Genomic DNA, 20,244 nt, shown 5'->3' with positions numbered 1-20,244 from the left:
GACTTAATTTCACATTCTGATAGTGATCAATGGGTGTGAGCAGAATAGTCTCTCATGCCATTTTTCAAAATCAGGCATTTGGGTTTTGAGTCCCATCAGTCCCCCACTATAAGGGAGGGAGGGACTTACTGCTAAGAGAGAGCTCAGTCAAGGCACTGGGAAGCTCTCCCCAGTGCAACCATTTTGCACTTCCATCTTCCTGCTCTGGCCCCCACTGAACACTAAGGGGCCTATGGAGCATTCTTTCTGGAACTGTCATACGTCTCCCCCAAAATATGAGCTCTGTAGCTCCAATGCCCAACCAGGGACCTGACCCATGGCAGAGGCAGGTGCACAGTTGCAGTTGGCATGCAGGTGTCTGCTGCCCAGCCCTGCCTCTCATTGATGACTGTGGACATATCACATGTTATCTAAGAGTTCTAGAGGGGTTGTGCATGTCTTATTTTGAAGGGTTTGGAGATATAAGGGCTCTACTTTTCACTGGAGCCTCTGCTCCTCCGCACTGTTGGTGAAAACCCTAGAAGTGCTAAGCTGGGAGGACTGAAAAATGATAAGTTCAGGCAAGGGGCTGAGAGCAGGGAGACCAGAGATAGCATGGCTCCTCCTATCGCCTGACTCAGTGGCCTGAAGGGTCTCCCTTTCTCTGGAAGGAATACCCGAAGCCAGTCCAGCTCCAAGGCAGGTAGTGATTGACAAGGGGCCCTATCCCACCCCCTCCCTCTAGCATCCTTACCTGTCTGACAGCTGCCCAGACACGAAAGAGCCGAGGAGCACGCCTACGAAGAACAAGGAGGTGGTGAGGGGCGTCTTCCAATTATCCTCACACACCAGATTCCACTGCCAGGGAAGACAACATGAAACGTGAGCCCCACTTTCCAGCAGGCCAGCCCCAGCCCAGCTCCGAGGGGGTATTAGCGTGGCAGGCAGGTTCATTGCTCCTCTGTGCTAGGCGTTGTCTGTGCAAAGGACATGGACCATGCAGCCCTAGAGTTGGCTCCCGACTCTGTCATTTGCTGGGACAAGTTATCTGCATCTTCCGAAAGGGAGGGAGTTGCCTCCTGTTCTACTTCCATCACAGGGTGATATGTGGACTGAGGTGTGGCTGTGACTGGTGACCCCTCAGCTGGAACAGTATGAAGCAAAGGTGGCATTTCTACTTCGGAAGGCATCCCAACACGGAAGGAAGTTGGAGTCGCCAGGGAGAAGGGAGAAGGGCTGGGTAGGGCTGAGGTGTAAAAGGTCCAGGTATAAAAGTTTTCTCCGCCTTGTTGAAAAGAGCACGTGGTCCCATGAGATCTTGAATTTATTTTCTCAAGAATAGACAAGCCTGTGCTTCACACCCTGGACCAGGCATTGGGTCTGATCCAGGGCCTCAGGGTGCTGGGGCCCAGACTGGGGCCCAGCCACCCCTCTCCAATGCTCCTTATCTCTCCTCTACACTCCTCCAACCTCCTTCCTACCAAGTGTGGTCCCTCTCATTCCCCAGGGCCAAGGGCTCTTTTAGTCCTAACAAGTTCCTGCAGGAGGATCCATAAAATACGAATTTTAGCGAGAGTTTCAGTTCCCAGCTTTCCTCTCAAATCAGTTCAGCAAAATCTCAAGGGAAGTTGCAAAACCTTTAAAGTGTGTTAATGAGCTTTCATTTCTTTAAGAAATAAGCAGGTGCCAATAAGTGTTTTAGGGTGGTGGGTCAGAGGGTTGCTATGAGCAGCCAAGATGATCCAGCCTGGGTAAAAGACCCCCAGCTCTGGTTCATGGTGCTGCTGTTTCTCTGACAAAGCCATTCAGTCCTTAATTCTCACAACTTCCCTGAAATAGGTTTAAAATTGCATTCACGTGTTTATATCACATCTCATTCTGCAGCAGAGAGAGGTACTTAAATACATAAAGAGAAAAAGTCTAATGCTAAAAGCTAAGGGAATGGGGCAAAGAGAAAAACGAGGGCAAGAGGAGATACAAAATAATCAAGCCAGGGGAAAGACTGGCCACTGACTCTCCTGCCCTAGGACCTGTGTGCTTCCCAGGGAGGCCCTGGAGTCTGGCCCTGAGTATGTTCGAGCAATTCAGCTCCCGGAAAAATCACAATAAGCAAAATGATCAATTCATCCTACACGAGCTCAGTTTCTCTGCATCTCAAGACTGGAGAAAAATTTCTCCCGTGTCTCTCCACAAGGGGGTCACTCCGTGATGTTGAGGGTAACGTCCTTGAGAACACCCCCACCCCAGACACAATAGCAAGATTCATGAGCCTGCCTGTCACAGTGCCCATAATGCTGGCCAGAGGCTGGAGGCCCAAGCACAGCTCTGCAGAATACAAACAACGTGGGCCTGGAACTCAGTTCTCTACCCCCAGGCATAATCCAGGAATAAACCAATCTGATACCATACACAGAGTAGGGGCACTACAGTGGGGTCCCTGAAGGGTCTCAGGACAAAGGGCACAGACCCTTTAAAATTATAATCACAGATTAGTGTCCTATAGCCCATGGGCCAGAGGGGTGGACAGGACATGCCCTGGAATTAATGGCCGCCCACTTCCAAAAGCCACTGACAAAAGTGTCAGAAAAGATCTTGGGATCTTTTTCTCCAACACAGAAATAAACAATTGAGGCTTAAAACCTTATGATGTGAGCACATTTTGCAAGAGTAAATTGGGACTGTTTTGCCTGAAGTAAGTGGGCATGCTAGGTACAAATTAAGCCTCAAAGTTCAACTTTGTACCCATGGCCTGCTTTGCACATGAACTGCAAAGACCAGAAAAAATGAGCTCATTAAATACCACCCTTACATTTCATCAAGGAATGTGCCACCAGAATTGGGGGTAGAAGGCTTCCACTGCAGCCTTTAGTCAGGGGCACAGCTGAGAAAACTCACTGTGGATAGGGGTTATTAATGTGTCCATTATCAACCCTCGCCACTCCCTCTGTAATGGAGCAGAAACACTCTGCCAAAAATAATGTACCCTCCTATATGATTTTTTGATTAATTTTCCATTAAGACTTTGCCCTCGGAGAGGATACATAGGACTCAAGACAGACAGGAAAGACCAAGGAGTCAGAGGAGGAGTCAGGCATCAAAAGAGTGAAGGGAGTGGGCAGGACTGGCTACCTAATTTGTAGGCCTGGTGCAAACTGACAATGCACCACCCCTTGTTCAAAAATTATTAAAAATTTTAAGACATCAATAGCAGAGCATTCAAATCAAGTATGAGGCCCTGCGTGACTGCACAGTTTGCATGCATGAAGCCAACCCTGATAGAGGGTTGAGCCTGGGCTCATCAGGAATGCAACAGGGGAAGGTGTCCTGAGTAGGGGTGCTGAAAAGAGTAGCTCCCCATCACTCTCGTATTGGGCTCTGCAGCCATGGTCTAGGTCCCTTTTCCCTCCTGAAGTGGGGTCTAAGAACCCTGCCAGCATTGTGGAGCTGTCCCTGGCCCATCTGCCTTTAGAGACCCTGTTCATACCCAGCAAAGGAAGCAGCTGGACCTCAAGGCTGCCTATGGTTGGTTCCAGGGTGGTGGGGGGCCTCTCCTGGGAAGTCACTGTGCCTAAGGAATCTTTTTGGAAAGCTATTATAGGACAAGGATCAGCGGACAAAGATGCAACTGTGGTTTATGGGACTTGAGTCCAATAAATCAGCTGCCAAGCCAAAGAGATGCCCTTTTCTCCACAGGGCTATTTTGGGGGAGTCTAGACCCTGACTGCCTGAAGCCCCTTGCAATTTGAGGGGTTTGTCTTGGGGGCCCGAATAGCCAGGGAACTCCCTGAGGTTAACAGTGACATGGAGGGCCCAGTGGGAGGCAGTGTTTTCCTTGGGGGTAAGGACTGTCCCGTGCTCTCAGCACATGTGTGTGCACAAGTGAACACACAAACACATATTTACCTGGCTAGCTCAGAGGTGAGCAGTGAATGGCCTGGTGAGGCCACTCACTGGCCTGGCACTGCTCTGGCCAAATACGAAGCATTGTCAAAACATAACCCAACCCTTCACCCCCGGACAGGGAGTGGAATATGGAAACCAGCTGACCCAAGCCTCTGGAAGCACTGGATGTGCCCTCCCAGGTCACTGTGTCTGCTGTCTCTTCCTCAGGTTTTTAGACCGATGTTCCCTAACAGGGCAGAGTGACCTCCAAATAGCTGGGTCATCCAGCTTTCAGCTCTGCTTCAAAAAACAAAAACCCAGACGACAAGGAAATCAGGCATGGAAGGCCCCTCTCCACACAGAGGGATGTACCTCCCAGGCACAGATCAACAACAATAATAATATGAACAACTACAGTGTTTTGAGTACTCATCGTATGCCTTGTATTATCTCATAGGATCTCCAAGTTACCATATGAAATGGGTGCTCTCTTTATCCTCATTTTGCAAATGAGGAAATGACACAGAACAGCCAAGCACCAGTCCAAATTATAGTGGATTGCTAAAAGGAATTGCTTAATCATTGATTCAACTGTCCTTGAGCACTTGCTCTGGGTCAAACTCTATGTGGGACACAAAGCTGACATGGTTGCTATTTCCAGAAAGCTCAAGGTCAAGCATACTTTATGGGACAGGTCAGATGTGCACATGTGCATGCATGAGCCTAGTTGTGGGTGGGACAGGCTCTGTTCTGGCCACTGTGCCCTTGCTCTCTGGCTAGAGAGGAAAAAAGGCACCCCCCCTTCCAGATCCTCCAGATGGACAGAGTTCTAAAACCGAATCCATTTGTATCTTCCTTTTAGATAATTAACTCTTGCACAAGGCTAGGCACATGGTGGATGCTTAACAAATTATCAATGAGTAAATGCTGAACTTTCAGGAATAATGGAAATGTATGGTATCACACACTGTCCTTTGAAATCACCCTCCACCTTGAAAGCTCCAAATAGCCAAAGTTGAGCAGTTTTCGCCTTTACCAAGGCCATAAAGGGCCATAAAGATAAATGCATCCCTCAGCCCTGTGTTGAACTGAGAACTGTGGAAGGTAGTCTGAGGTTAAGCAAAGAGCACAGGCTCTCTCTTTTGTCACTTCTGGTTGTGTGACTTTGAGTCTCTCATTTACGTCCATCAGCCTGCTTTTTGATCTTCAAAGAGATGATAATATTACTCCTTCCTAAGGTCATTGTGACCACTGGACAGAAAATGTAAGTAGAATGTCTGACATGGTGTCTGACAGTTTACAGTCTTGATTAAGTGGTAATTCCCTTCCCACTAACATTTTTTTTTTTCTATTAGCCTTTGTCCTAAGTGAAACCATGACTTAGAACAAACAGTATGCATGAACAAGCAAAGCAGTTACACTTAAACCCAACTAGGCAAAAGAGATTCTTAGAAACAAGAACTTTCTATTCAATGACTAAAGACTAGAAAAGCTTTTATCCAAGGTGTAAAATCCTTTTATATATGCACTTGAATCTCAGAGATGACTGTAAGTGAAAAAATAGCAAATAGTCCATTTAAGAATGAAAAATGGATTTTTATCATGCCCTTTTAGAACTACTTTTCATCCCAAGGGGGAAAATAGGAAATGGCACTTAGTTAATAGTAAAATATGCATCCACCCCAATTTCCTCTTTACAACTTAGTTGTGACATAACTTTGGAAATTTCCTGACCATTGGTGGGGAGAAAAAGCTGGCTATTTCTTTTTGGATTCAGTGGTCTTCATCATATTCAGAGTTGTACAATCATCAGCACTATCTAATTTTAGGACATTTCATTACCCCAGAAAGAAACTCCATACCCGTTAGTAGTAGTCACTTACCATTCTCTTCTGCCAGCCCTTGACAACCACTAATATATTTTCTGCCTCTGTGGATTGACCTATTTAAACATTTAACACAAGTGCAATCATATAATATGTAGTCTTTCATGACTGAATTCTTTCACACAGCATATTTTCAAGGTGCATTCATGTGGTTATAGCAAGTAACAGTGAACTCTTCCTTTTTACAGTTGAATAATATGCCATTGTATGGATATTCCACATTTTATTTAGTTTATCAGTTGGTAGGCTTCGGGTTACTTCCACTTTTTAGCTTTTACGAAGAATGCTATATAAGATTTTGCATGGGGCCTCCCCGGTGGCGCAGCGGTTGAGCGCTGGTCTGTGAAGCTGCCCGCAGCCTCTGCAGCGCCGGTTCAATCCCTGGCCGCCAGAGGAGGGTCCCATGTGGCACGCAGACCTTTCCTGCTGCCCGCTGCTTCCCTCAGCAGTGTACTTCGTCAGTCTGCCTGATCTGCTCTCAGCTCTGGCTCTGGTGATTTCTCTCACCCTCCCATGCTTTTGACTGTACCCAGTGCTTGTATAAATAAATAAATAAATAAATAAATAAATAAATAAATAAATAAATAAATAAATAAATAAATCTTTAAAAAAAAAAAGATTTTGCATGGATGTATGTTTTCATTTCTGTTGAGTATGTATGTTGGAGTGAAACTGCTGAATCATATGATAAATCTATGTTTGACCTTTTGAGGATCTCCCAAACTGTTTTCTCAAGTGGCTCCACCATTTTACAATACCTACCACAATGAACAATTTCTCTTTATTCTTACCAACACTTGTTATTGCATATCTTTAATTTTAAGCATCCCACAGAGGATTAAAACGTATTTTGTGGTTTTGATTTGCATTTCCCTAGTGACTAATGATGCTGAAAATTCATTTTAAGTTGAAACCGTAGCTCAATTTGGGAGTGTTGCCATTTTATAGATATTAATTCTTCTGCTTCAAGAATAGGAAATGAGATATCTTTTCATTTATTTAGGTCTTCTGAAATTTCTTTGAAAGCATCTTCTGAAAGATGCTTTGTAGTTTCAGAACAGAAGTTGTGCATTAAATATATATATTTCCTCTCTTTCTGGTATTCTCATTATGAACATGTTGGTGTGTTTAATGGTGTTGCACATTTCTCTAAGGTCACATTCATTTTTCTTCATTTCTATTCTCTCTGCTTTTTAAATTGTGTAATATCTATTGCTCTATTAAGTTTGCCGATTCTTTCTTCTGCCTATTCAAATCTACTCTTAATGTCCTCTAGTGATTTTTCAAAATTTCAGATATTGCATATTTCAAGCCCAGAACTTCAGTTTGATTTTCATATACTACTTTTTAAAAAAATTCTGTTATGTTTTTATTGATGTAACATTGATTTATAATACGAGATATGATTTAGAAGTAAAGGTTCACACCTCTTCAGAGGTATGTTACCTCACCACACCCACCACCAAAATACCCATACTCCCCCACCATAGCCATAGTCCTTTACTCCACTCCCCTCTTTACTTCCTTACCCTCTGGTAGGGATAACTTCCATTCTACAATCGGATTTCTAGGGTTTGTTTTGATTTAGTTTTGCCAGCTCCTTTGTTTCTCTATATTCCACATATGAGTGAACTCATCTGGTATTTGTCTTTCTCCTCTGACTTATTTAACTTGACATGATGCCCCATTTAACTTTAATTTTTATCCCTTGACTGGTATTCTGCATTTGAGAAACCATTGTCATTATGTATTCTTTTACTTTTTGAGCATGACCTCCTTTAGTTCTTTTTTTTTTTTAATTATTTTGTTTTGCTTTCTTTTCTTTCTTTCTTTCTTTCTTTCTTTTTTTTTTTTTAAAGATTTATTTATTTATTTATTTATACAAGCACTGGGTACAGTCAGAGGCACGGGAGGGTGAGAGAATTCACCAGAGCCAGAGCGGAGAGTAGAACAGGCAGAGTGAGGAAGTACACTGCTGAGGGGAGCAGCTGGCGGCAGGAGAGGTCTGTGTGCCACGTGGGACCCTCTCCCGGCAGCCGGGGATCGAACCTGCGCTGCAGAGGCTGCGGGCAGCAACCCAGTGTTCAACCGCTGTGCCACCGGGGGAGGCCCTCCTTTAGTTCTTTGAATATGTTCATAATGACTGCTTTGAAGTCTTTGTCAAATCTGACATCTGGGCCCTTCAGGCAGTTTCTGTTCCCTGCTTTAGGATCATAGTTTTCTGTTTCCTTGCATGTCTTGCAATTTTTTGTTAAAAACTGGACATTTTAGGTAATATATTGTAAAACTCTGAGTTCTTGGGTGGGAGTTTTGTTTTGTTTGTTTGTTTAGTAACTTGGCTGACTCTCTAGTGAAGTCTGTATTTCCCCTGCAGTGTGAAGGTTCTGATATTGCTCCTCAGAAGGTACAGTCTTGGCAAGTGTTCAGTCACCCTGAACTAAATGGTTCTAGCAGGACCCCTAATTTTTTCTATTAAGTCTTCTGCCCCCCGGAGTTATCACATTCAGTTGTTAGGCTCTGCTAATTGTTGGTGGGTTGCTTTATCGTTTTCAAGAATGCTCTGGGGTGTAAATCACCCCATAGTCTTGTTCAATTAAATTCAAGTCCCTTGCAAGAGTGGGTTTTGAGGCAAATCTTGGAAATCTGTTCTGATTCCAGGAGGGCTGCTCTGAGCTGTCTTTTTTCTGGTTCTTTCTGTTAAACTAGCTACCCTGTGGGTTAGTTACTATAATGGAATCGCTAATCTCTTAATTGTTTACCACCACAATCACCATTGTTTTCAAGAGTATTCTTAGGCTTCAACTTTTGCACACTGTTTCAAATGAAGTTATTTCCTGGGGACAGCTTGAGTACTCTGTTCTTAAGGACTACCTCTCTCTTTCTGGGCAAAATCTCTGAGTTCTGCTCTAGAGCTAGAGGCAAGGAAAGCAGCCCTCAGAGAGACACTCCTACTAATGAGTTGGCTGCTTAGATGTTAGTGATAGCTTGTGTCTTTTAGCTTGCCTCTGCTGGCATAGATACTCTCCAACCTATAAGCTGGGACAAGGGCAAACAGGGACCCAATATTCTCTGTCTGTGGAACGTCGGATGAACAGCTACCTTATGAATGGAGTCTGAATGGATAATAAAATCTCTCAAACTCCTGACTTTGATCACTAGTAATTAAATCGCTGCAACTTCAAGCTCAGGGGATGAAGGGAAATAAATTTTATAATGTTCTCAGTATCTTTATTAGAAAAAGCAGCTTGTATACCACCTCTCAATAAAAAGAATATTATGACCTTACTAACTTCACCTTTTTTTTTTGGTCTAGAGTTGCCAGGTATTCCTGCAAGAGCAACATGAGGGTCAGTCTCATGCAGGGTCAACTTTGGCATCAATACCCCAAGATGCTTTAGTTACTATTTCCTTACAGGCTACCACAAGCCCTGAAGCAATCCCAACTAGCTGTCAGAGTCTACACAAAGGCTACAGAGCCATGTACATAGAAAGTCCACCCCCACCTTTATTATAATGCTTAAACCTCCACCCCCAAATGAATATTGGACTTAATGATGACTAATGAGGCATAGATGCCTGTCCCTACTTAGAAATACCTAAATTTTCCTGAAATTCAATGCTATAGCTAACCTCCTTATGAATGTTCCTATGAATATGTATAACCTCCCTGTAAAAATTAAAGCCCATTACTAGTTGGGAAGCCTGCATTTGGTCCCAAAGACCCTTTTGCTTCTGGCTCGCACAACCTAATAAACTCCTTTCTGCTTACTGTTCAGACCCGTTTTTTGTGTTTCCACTAGCATACACAAAAGATAAGGATCCTCAGGTATTTTGCATGGTTATTTAACCATAGGTGAAAAGGCCTCCGTGAAGAGTCCTGTAGTCATCAGAAGTTTGCATATGATGATGGGATTGGAGTAGAGGGTCTGAGAGAGGGAGAAAGGCCACTCAGGGATCTGATTCTTGCCCTTTCACCCCAGTATTGCATGTCCTACAGTCCTACCAGCCTCTATTCTGGGAATACGAACAAATGAAATGGGGTTTGTGCCAGCCACTGGGAGAGGGAGAGAGGGAGAGCTCTGGAAGACGCCATTGTGAATCTGCTCTCCATTGTGAACTGCTGTTCCTGGGCTGCTGATGCCCACTCTCTGTACCCTATCTGTGCCAAATGGGGATACTTGCCTATTGAGGGGGCCTTAGAGAGATGCTTAAAACTACACCAGGATTTCAGATAACTAGGCAGGCCTGTATTAGTCTTTAATATAAATCAAATTTAGCCTTCCATAAGGTAGAAATTGCTCCTTTCTGAAGCCCGAGACACTTGCAACTCCTCTGGCCAACCCTGCCAAAGCCTTGTTTTTGTCAACACACTACCCTGCCTCTTGGACTCTGTGGAAAGGTTCTGCTGCCCATCAGGAGGGACTGACCAAATTTGTTTATCCAGAAACTTGGCAGGAGTTGAGAATGAAGCAGTCTCTGGACAAAGGCACATTCTAGGATCCTGGTGGCTTTTGTCAGAGGAATATAGCTGAAGGGCAACAGATAGCTATTTGGGATAAGGCAGCTGATGGATAAACAGGGAGTCAGAGTTAAGGAAAACCCCCGGTTCTCTTTATTTGTTCTCTGTCAATATCTCTTGGAGATTTTCACTGGAAATAAAAATTTCAACGTTGCTGGCAGGACCCGGAGGTTCCCACACTTTCCCCTGTTGGAATATGCCAGGAGGTAGATCTGAGAGTGGCGTTGGTTAATATTCAGACTGTTCTGACAGCCACGTTGCCAGTTCCTACACTAGCCAGCAGTATCCCAGAGCAGCCTGCAGGCCTGCTGGAACGAAAACAATCTCCACCTGCCTGTTGTTCAGTCTTCACCTTTGTCAGAGTCCCCAGGTCCCCAAGGAGGCACATTCTGGGCAGCTGCTGTGAAGAGCCCCATGTATTGGCCAGCCAGATGTGAGGCTTAGTCTGTTTCATTGTCCCTCCCTTTGCTGCTTTCAATGCCTCTCACAAATGTCCTGTTAGCAGAGGGTAAGGCATCCATGTTCCTACCTCATCCCTTTGGGCTGTGGGTGGGTAGTCAGTGTGTTCTTCTCTGTCCATGCTCTGACCCCTGGTGTCAAGAAAGAAAGTGCAAGGCTAGGACCTCTGGAAGTTCAGGTCCTGTGTGGAGGCTCTATCATACATAAGGGCAAAGCCACCAGCAGCTTCACCTATGGACTCTTAGAGGGTGTAGCCAGCTGCAGAAGAGAAGTAGTAGCCCTGCCTCAGGCCACCGGGTGGACTGCCACAGAAAGCTGGCCCAACCAAACAAGACTCTCTGAGGGCTTCTGGGGGATGGGGCCTGGGCGAAACAGGGCCTAGTGACTGCTTAGTTTCCCAGTCCATCGATGAAAGGGTCAAGTCCACCTAATGATATTCCATGGGAAAAGACAATAGTTTTGAGGCAAAGGCTAGTCCATGTTTAGACCCTGGCCAGGAGACAGACTCACCCCTACTGTTTGCCTGATGAATTTAGGGCTCCTTAAGGGGGCCTTATGTGGCAGAAATGTAGCAGGAATGTATGAGATACAGAATCATCACTGGGCAAACATCACAGTGAGTTATTTCAGTAATGGTCCTGTGATGGATGTTAAGGTCAGTGGGTAAAAGTTTAAGGAGAGCAGGGCATGTGCTACCTCTCCCTGCACCTTCAACCCCTGGGCAGAGGCCTCTGTGCTTCCTCACACATGGGGTCTTAGCTCGCTTGGGGTCCCTAGAACTGAAGTCTACAGGGAGGTTGATGCTCATGAAGACCACTCTCACCACTGCAATAGGACTCATTCACAAGGATTCCATTATCAGAGAGCCAGACTAGGATGTTTGGGGTCCCTTCCTTCTCCAACAGAAACTTTAATGCAACCCATTGGGTCAGATCCCACCAATCCTTGCTCCTTTCCTATGCTGCTGTCCTACAGATAACTTAGCTAAGAGGTGACTTGGACTCCTCCCTACAGGAGCAGACACAAGTTTCTCCACTCCGACTCCAGAGACAGATGAAGAACCTTACCCTGGATTTTTATACTATTTATTCTTAGAGTAAAAAATGACTTGGTTTGAGCTCTCCAGCCCTCCTGAGACTATGCAAGTGCTTGCTTCTCTTTTCCTTTCTTCTTTTCTAATAAACCTGTCCTTTTAAAATGTAAAAAAAAAAAAAAAAAAAAAAAGGCACAGCAAACCTCTCCTATCTCACCCAGTGTTCTCCTCAGCAGTGTATTTCAGTAGAACCACCTGTTCTGCTCCCCACGTTGTCTCTGGTGAATTGTCTCACCCCCCACACCTCTGGCCTACACCCCAGCTCTTGTATGCATAAATATAAAAAAAAAAGGCTTGCTTCAACTAAAGCAACAAAAGAAATAAAGACAGTGTTAGATTACAACTCAAGGGATAAAATAAATATGTATGAATCTGTATTTACATAAAGCAATTATTGCATAACTACATAATTGGGAATGAAAGGGATTCCATTTGATTCATTGGAAGGAATGTAGCAGGAATGTATGAGATGCAGAATTATCACAAGGCAAACATCACAGTACTAGTGAGTTATTTCAACTATGGTCCTGTGATGGATGCTAAGGTCAGTGGGTAAAAGCTTAAGGAGAAACAGGATATTTTTACATCATTTAAGTATCTCTCCCAAGAGAGATACTAAGTACAAAGGGAAAAAATTAGTCATTTTACAATAGAGAAACTCAGCACACATTTAGTCAGCCAAGTGATCAAGAATAACATCGCCAGTTATAAGCCATATTAACATTATGTACCCTCTGGTAAGATGCCCAAGGACACAATGCTTCTGTGGTATTCCTACTAAAAAGTGCACAAACTCAATCTTATGAGAGAAATCACAGAAGCCCAAGTTGAGGGACCGTGATCAAAATCACTGATATAGACTCATAAAAAGTGTTAGGGTCTTGAAAGGTAAGGAAAGACTGAAGAATAGTTACAGCTTGGAGGAGAACTGACAATTAAATACACTGTGAAGATCTGGATTGGATCTGAAAACAGAAAAAGGATAATTAGTGCAAAGATTCGTGAATTCTAATGAGGTCTGTAGTTTAGTACAGACTCACACGTACTTATTGGGTTAATGGTATTGTAACCAATACCACTTTCCTGGCTTGGATAAATGAATCATAGTTATATAAATTGCTAACATTAGGGGAAACAAGGTAAAGAGTACTTTGAAGTACATTGAATTCTCTGTACTATTTTCACAACTTTTCTCTAAGCCAAAACTTATTTCAAAATGGTTTTACAAAAATGACTGCATTGGACAAATGAATTGAGCTTCACAAACAGCTCCCCAGGAAGGAAACTAACTTATGCATGTACAACTCAGATGTAGTCATCCAAGTCCCAATTCTGGCACCTCATTCCTGCCCCTGGCATTCTCTATAAGGCATTTCTACAGCAGAACATGCCATCCTTGGGCTTCTGACTGACTTTGGGGTCAGAGGGTTGGTTCAGGTGTCCCAGAGGGTATAGCCAGTGGGAGATCCTGCACAGAGGTGTAAGACTGTCTGAGGAAAGTCCCTGTATCTATATCATGCCAGCTGGGATTCAACATCTCTGGGTCTATGCGGGAGCCCGGACCATTCTCCCATTGACTGGTCAAGTCAGCATGGGTCCGGACCTATGACCTATTTTCTGGGTCCTCATACCTCTACCATGGCAAAAGGGACTTAGTCTCCAGCAAGTCTCATCACCCATTAAAATAACTGCATTCTGGACCTTAGGGAAACTTCCACAATGCACTGTGCTCAGCCAGAGGTGACAAGGTCCTGCTTTTACCTCTCCTTACCACCCACCTATGATGCCCATTTGCTGGTACTAAGGGATCATGGCACATGATCTCACAGAGTCCTCTTAACAACTCAGAGAAACTGGACACTCTCATGATACTTATTGTTAAAAATTGTCGTAAAATACACATAACATAAAAATCACTATCTTGTAACTTCCACGTGTATAGTTCAGTAGAGTTAAATATACTCACATTATTGTACAACCAGTCTCTTGAACTCTTCCCATCTTTCAAAATTAAACTCCGTACCCACTTCACTAACTTCCTTCTCCCCCACTTCCTGGCAACTATTATTCTACTATCCATTTCTATAAGGATGACTCCTCTTCGTATATCATATAAATGAAGCATACGGTTTTAACATTTTGTGACTATTTCACTTAGCATAATGTACTCTGTAGGGTAGAGTGTATCAGAATTCCTTCCTTTTCAAGGCTGAATAATATTTCGCCATATGTTTATACCACATTATCTTTATCCATTCATCTATTGATGGACCTTTGGCTTGCTTTCACCTTTTGGCTATTGTAAATAATGATGCTGTGAACATGGGTACAAATAATTGAGATCCTGCTTTCAATTCTTTTGGGATGTATACCCAGAATTGACATTGCTGAATCATATGGCAATTTTATTTTTGATTTTTTGATGAAACCCCATACTGTTTTTCACAGTGGATACACCCTCGTCACAGAGCACAATGATTCACTTTTCTACATCTTTGCAAATGCTTGATATTTTCTGCCTTTTAAAATATTGTATTATGCTTGTTCCACTTTATAGATAAGGAAACTAAGGCTTTGAGCAGTGAGACAACCCACTGAAGCCAGTCAGGGAGTTACGGGTGGGGTCAGAACTGACCCTCCAGCCTCCTGATTCCAGAATTCCTCCTTTGAGGAGAGCCATCCACCTTACTCATCCTGGTACTTCTCCCCTTTCCCCTCCCAATCTAATGCCTGTTTGCCATTTATTTTATTTTCATCACCCCAAAAAGGAAGCAAGGAAGGGAAAGGTTATCGAAAAAAGAAAGTCCTGGTATGTGGTGATGTATGTAGTCTGAACAAACAGGACAAAACAGAACTTGGATGCCATTAATTACCTAACCTTCATGCCCAGAAGCAAACAAAGCCAGCAAGGAACAGAAAAGACACCAATTTATCTAGCTCTCAGGGAGAGCGGCAGCCAATGGACCAGCCCCAATCTCAGGTGCTGGTGACACTTTCAGGAATCAAAGTGGGAGTGAGTTAACCCTCCCCCTAGTCCTTGATTTTTGAGGTCCAGGCTGTGGGCAGAGGGTAGGCAAAGACAAGGAGCTTTTGCCAGGTGATCAAACCTAGGGAAGCACAGCCACTTCAGCCCCAAGGTAGACATGGCACCAATGCTGGGGAATCCAGAGGTGATCTATATGCTGAGTCCACTTTTCACTGATCCTATGGATTCTATATCCATTACTCTCACCCAGCCACTACTTTTGCCAAGCTAATGACCACAGCTTCCTCATTGGTCTTCTTGCTTTTCATAGCATCCAGAGTGAGTTTTCTAAAAACACAAATCTGATCACATTAGCTGTTGCTTAAAACACTTACTATTTCCTCATTATCCTGAAAAAGTCAATACGTATAAGGCCTATTGTGTACTGAGCCTGTGGACATTTATAGCCTCACCCGTCATCCCCTGAGGTCCAGTAACTCTGATATATGGGAATTCCATCCCCAGACTCTGCCACATTCGTTGCCTGGGCAAATCCTGCTCATATTTCCCAATCAGCTCAAAATTTATCATTCCTTCTTAGAGTATTTACTAACGTTGTTATCCCTACAGAGAGGGTAATATATTTGCCCAGGTCACACAGCAAGCCAGCCAAGATTTGAATTCAGACTTCAGAACCTTATTGTGAACGAGGGTTGATGTTAACCTTCTCTGTAACAGGACCAGTGCACCCCTCTGGGCATCTAAGCTTTGAGGACAGACCCCACACCCCAGATGGCTACCTCTTAGTGCCCAGGACAAGGCCAGATATGTGTCTGATAATTGCTACACTGTGCTAAGGAAAGGAGACTAAAGACTAGCAGAGGCCATTGTCAAGTTTTTCTTGGGAAAAACATAGAGCAGAGGAGGGGCCAGGAGTTGATCCTACCTACTAGACCAAAACAGTAAAGTAGTCTGTGAGGATATTCTCCTGAGAAGACTATATGCCTAACCCAGTATCTCCTGGCCCTTAGCAGATGCAAAACAGGAAATGGAAGTGGTAAAGGATGTGCGTAGCATGACTCTGGAACCACTGAAAACCTGTCACCAAACCACTTAGGATGCTAAGGGGCTAATGACACAAGCTGGAGCCCTGGCCCACCCCAGGAACCTGTGGCCAGAAGGGTCTCAGTGAGTCTCTATGAGTATGTTGGGGTCAAGGCTATGCCACCTGTGGTTTGCTGCACCCAAGTTCTGTCCGGAAACCCTCTATTCCTTTCCTGAGAACTTGGAGCCTCAGGACAGGAGGCCAAGCCTCACTATAAGGTGAATGGCAGAGCAATTCTCCCGCTGATGCTCCCAGAAGTTTATGACCGGGCCTCCCCAGTGGCGCAGTGGTTGAGCGCTGGGTTGCGAAGCTGCCTGCAGCCTCTGTAGCGCCGGTTCGATTCCCCGACTGCTCCCCGGCCACCAGAGGAGGGTCCCACATGGTGAGCAGACCTCTCTGGCTCTGGTGAATTCTCTCACCCTCCCGCGCTTCTGACTGTACCCAGTGCTTGTATAAACAAACAAACAAACAAACAAACAAGTTTATGACCAGGGAACAGGCCAGACTGACAGACACCCTGTCCAGCAGAGGTCTGTGTCTGCATTTGGGTTCAGCAACATCTCCCACAGCCCTCCTCCTGCCCATGGCAGACGCTTAACCCAATCTACACATCTGGGCAGCATTAGGCTCTTGGGAAAGAGCTCCATCTGTTGTGAAACTCGGAAAGAAAAAGACAGTTGGTGACCACAGACCTTTCTCCATCCCCTCCCTGCTGGACAGAAATGATCAGGAATGGGCCTCTCCTGAGTCCTGCTCTCTCGGCCCTCAGACCCCTGTAAGAAGAATAACCCAGCCGGGTTTAATCGGGACCAGGGATCACGGACCCAAGGACATTCAGCGCTTGGGCCTGAGGGGCGGCCTGACACAGATGGAGGGACGCGCACACACCCACCTCGGTCACGATGGTGGTCTGATAGACGTCCTGGCTGAACTCCCAGCCATCCAGGCACCTCTCCTGCTCCAGCTGCTGCAGGTCCACGTCGCGGCCGGGTTCCAGCCCCAGCGCCGAGAAGTTGGCGACGGCCGCGAGCCGGTAGCGGCGGCAGCTGTGGGGCACCTCGCGGCCGTCCTGCAGCCGCTGCAGCGGGGCGCTGTGGTTGCGCCAGGCGCCGCTCAGGTTCGCGGACTCGGGCACCCGGCAGCGGTGCTCGGGGACCCCCGCCAGGAACACGACGGACATGCCGTTGAAGCCGTTGGGGATGATGCTGGCGCTGAGCAGGAAGAAGATGAGGCGCTGAAAGGGCCCCCACTGGCCCAGGAAGGCGGTCACCTCGTCGTAGTCCCTCATGCCTGCGCGTCCTCTCCGCAGCTGGCCACCGGGCGCGGCAGGAGCGTCCCCCCGACTGCGCGGCGCGGGCCCTGGCGCTCCCCGAGGGTGCCGCACCCTTCTCGTGGGCTCGGCGGGCCGAGCGAAATTGAGGTGCGCGTTCTGGGACTCTTCCCGGCAAACAGGTTGCTGGCCTTGGACGTTCCCTGGAGCTGAGCTGGAGGCTGCAAGGCGCGGTACAAACTCGGGACCACACCCCCATCCCGACGGGGGCGGGCAGGGAGCGCGGCCGGGCCGCTGGGGTGGGGCTCCCGGGTCGGCTCCGCCTCTTGCTCCGCCCTCCTGCCCCCAGTGACCCCGAGGTCGACCCCATGGCCCCTGGAGTTGAGGGGAGTCCTCCAGCGAGGTGAGGAAGCTCGGCTTCCGCGCCCTGGCGTCCCCGCGCCCCTGGGCCACCACGTTGGGCCCCCCGGGGAGAGCGGGCTGCAGGGAGGAGCCGAGGCTGAAGAGCGAGGCCTTGGAGCTGCTGCCCCCCGCCCTGCCCTGGGGTCTCTTTCCGCTTCCCTTCCTATCCCGAGCGTGAGCTCAGGTGGCCCGAGGCGGGGTGCGGTGTCTGCGCCCGCGAAACCCCCGCGGGCGCAGGGCTGACAGGAGGGCGCGCGCCTGCTGCCTGATCCCGCGCTCTCCCCGCCAGTCCTAGGAGGCTGGAGAGAGTCGCCGGTCAGCGGCACCCCGAGAAGCGTCTTCGCGGCAGCTAGAAGTCTCACCTTGAAAAAGGGCAGACTGGCCCAGAGCCGCGGCAAGGATGAGCAAGGTCACGCTGCGTCAGGATTAGGCTCGGACCCGGGCACGTGGGCTGGAGCTGCGGGCGGTCCCTGGGTCCGCTGGGCCCCCCAGAGAAGCCTTCTACACCGAGCCGGTGAGAGCGCGGTCGCGGAGGCGCTGCTGTCACCACTGATTTTGATCTTGTCGCTCTCCCCACGCCCCCAGGGCTCTTTATTGGGGCTGGCAGCCCGGACCTTCTTGGACTGGAAGGCCTCCAGTTTGCAGAAGGGACCGCCCTCAGTCCAGGAATAGAGGGAGGGAGGAAGAGTTGGAGGGGGCAGGAGAAAGTCAGTCTGGTGCCCAGATCTGGCAGCATACGCACATCAGGGACTGCAGTCAGCTCCAGGGCCAGGTCTAGCGTCTCTCAGCTGCTGTGTGAGCTGGTCTGGAGCTGTGGTCTGAGTCCTGGGGTTCACCAGGAAGCTGAAGGGGACACACCTTAGGGCCCATCTCTTTGCAGATTTTGTACAAGTGTTTTTGCTTCTCTGGGTCCTGGTTAAAAGGCTGAGGGACTTTCCTGCCTCCTTTTTGTAGCAGTTTTGTTGTTTCATTCTGATGTATGTCTAGTAATCCAGTGGAATTGTTAATAACACATCCCTTTATTTTAAAAAATATTGTTCTTTGCACAGTATATCTGGTACCACTATCTTCACTTGGATTTCATGCTTCCCTTCTCTCACAATAAGAAAGCAAAAGCTGTGGAGGTAATTTATTTTGAATAGTAATCTCTAGGAAAGGAGTAAAGGACTGCGGAGCATGAACAGGGAAAGAGATAATACAGGACTATGTCATTAGCTTGGTCATTGGCAATGACCAGGGTCAGTGACAGTGCTGTGCTGAGACATTTTGGAATCTGAGGCCAAAGAAAAAAATTCGTGATACCATCCTGTCTCTACTTAAGATTTTGATGTTGTGTTCATCGTGGATTTTATGTTGATTTTAATTGATACTTATAATCTAAAAATACTGTGTGGAAATATTGTTATCTTGATTATTGAATTTCTTGGCACTCCCTTAAATTTTGCACCTGGTGAGTCTATCCCAATTATGCACAGTGTGCACACAACCTGGATCTTTGGGCTCATCAGATCTGTTTGCATGAGAACTCCTGTTATCACTTGGCTTTTGTAAGCCCCCAATCTAACCCACCTTCAGTCATCAATGCCAGCTCATCCTCTATTCAACAGCTCTGGAAGATCCAGGTCTTTCCCAGGGCCAGAGTTACACTGATGAAAGGACCCTGCTATAGACTGGATTGTGTGCTCCTCTATCTCCCCACCCCCCACACAATGGATTTGTGGGGATATGTGGTTGGAAATGGGACCTTTGGGAAGCAGGTTTAGATGAGATCATCAGGGTGGGGTCTTCAGTGGGGTTAGCACCCTTATAAAAAGAATCACCAGAGAACTCATAAGAAGGTGGCCATCTGTAAGCCAGGAAGAAGACCCTCACCAGTGACTGAATCTATCAGCACCTGATTTTGGGCTTTCCACCATCCAGAATTGTGAGAAATAAATTTTCATTGTATAAGCTGCTCAGTCTATAATACTTTGTTATAGCAGCCTGAGCAACCTAAAATAGCACAGGTCCCTTGTGGGGAAAGATTGGGGAAATAATTATATGTACTTTTGGCAGTATGGGAGGTTTTTCCTTGAGGCAATTTGGACTCCTTTTCAATCAATAGGCTCCAAGCCTGTAAACTGGCCTGGATCTGGGAAGTGTTTGAGGAAATACTGTTATTCTATTGTGGCAGCTGTCATCAACCTGCTCACTAGCTCTTGATTTGAGGGGTAAGGTGGTTATTGAAGTCAAGTTACACAGGCTCATCTGCCCATTCATTTGACTCCCAGGAACACCATGGTCAAATAGCTATCACCTCTGCTGTCACCTGGGTTGAAGCACTGCGGTTGCCACTATGGCGTTAAAACTACCACTACTCTGCCTCAGCTGATTAATGTCTCCACCTGACCTCTCCTATTCTAGAATCCTACCATCCCCACTGACAGACAGGATCCTCATCTGTGAATTTTGTATTGCCTTTGTGAAGGGAGTGGCCAGTGGATTTGCCTTGAGAATGTAATCTGGTGATAGGTTCTCTGGTCTGGGGTGATAATTACAATCTAACATTCTCACCCTTCTGAACCTCCTGACTCCTCTGATACTCTGTGATGAAAGTTCTGCCAGCTCTGCCTCATTTCTCTAGGTCTAATTGTATCTAACTTTCAAAGATGGGTTTGTGTGTTCTTGCTTGGTTGTTAAGCCCC

General features: G+C 46.4%; 1 protein-coding gene across 3 annotated transcripts in view; it reads right to left on the bottom strand.

Moving 5' to 3' along the window:
- Positions 1-17,176, bottom strand: part of SLC22A4 (solute carrier family 22 member 4) — a gene marked incomplete at both ends in the record, with an annotated part of 43,390 nt that extends 26,214 nt beyond the window's left edge. For all 3 annotated transcript variants that reach the window (XM_084251896.1, XM_084251897.1, XM_084251898.1), the window contains 2 exons: positions 734-837; positions 16,781-17,176. In XM_084251896.1, the coding sequence (XP_084108022.1) occupies positions 734-837; positions 16,781-17,176 (500 nt within the window). The remainder of the gene's footprint in view (positions 1-733; positions 838-16,780) is intronic.
- Positions 17,177-20,244: the final 3,068 nt, after the last annotated feature.

The sequence above is a fragment of the Talpa europaea genome, assembly GCF_964194135.1.
Source record: "Talpa europaea genome assembly, chromosome: 13".
Classification (NCBI taxonomy): domain Eukaryota; kingdom Metazoa; phylum Chordata; class Mammalia; order Eulipotyphla; family Talpidae; genus Talpa; species Talpa europaea.
This window is presented reverse-complemented; position numbering and strand designations above follow the sequence as displayed.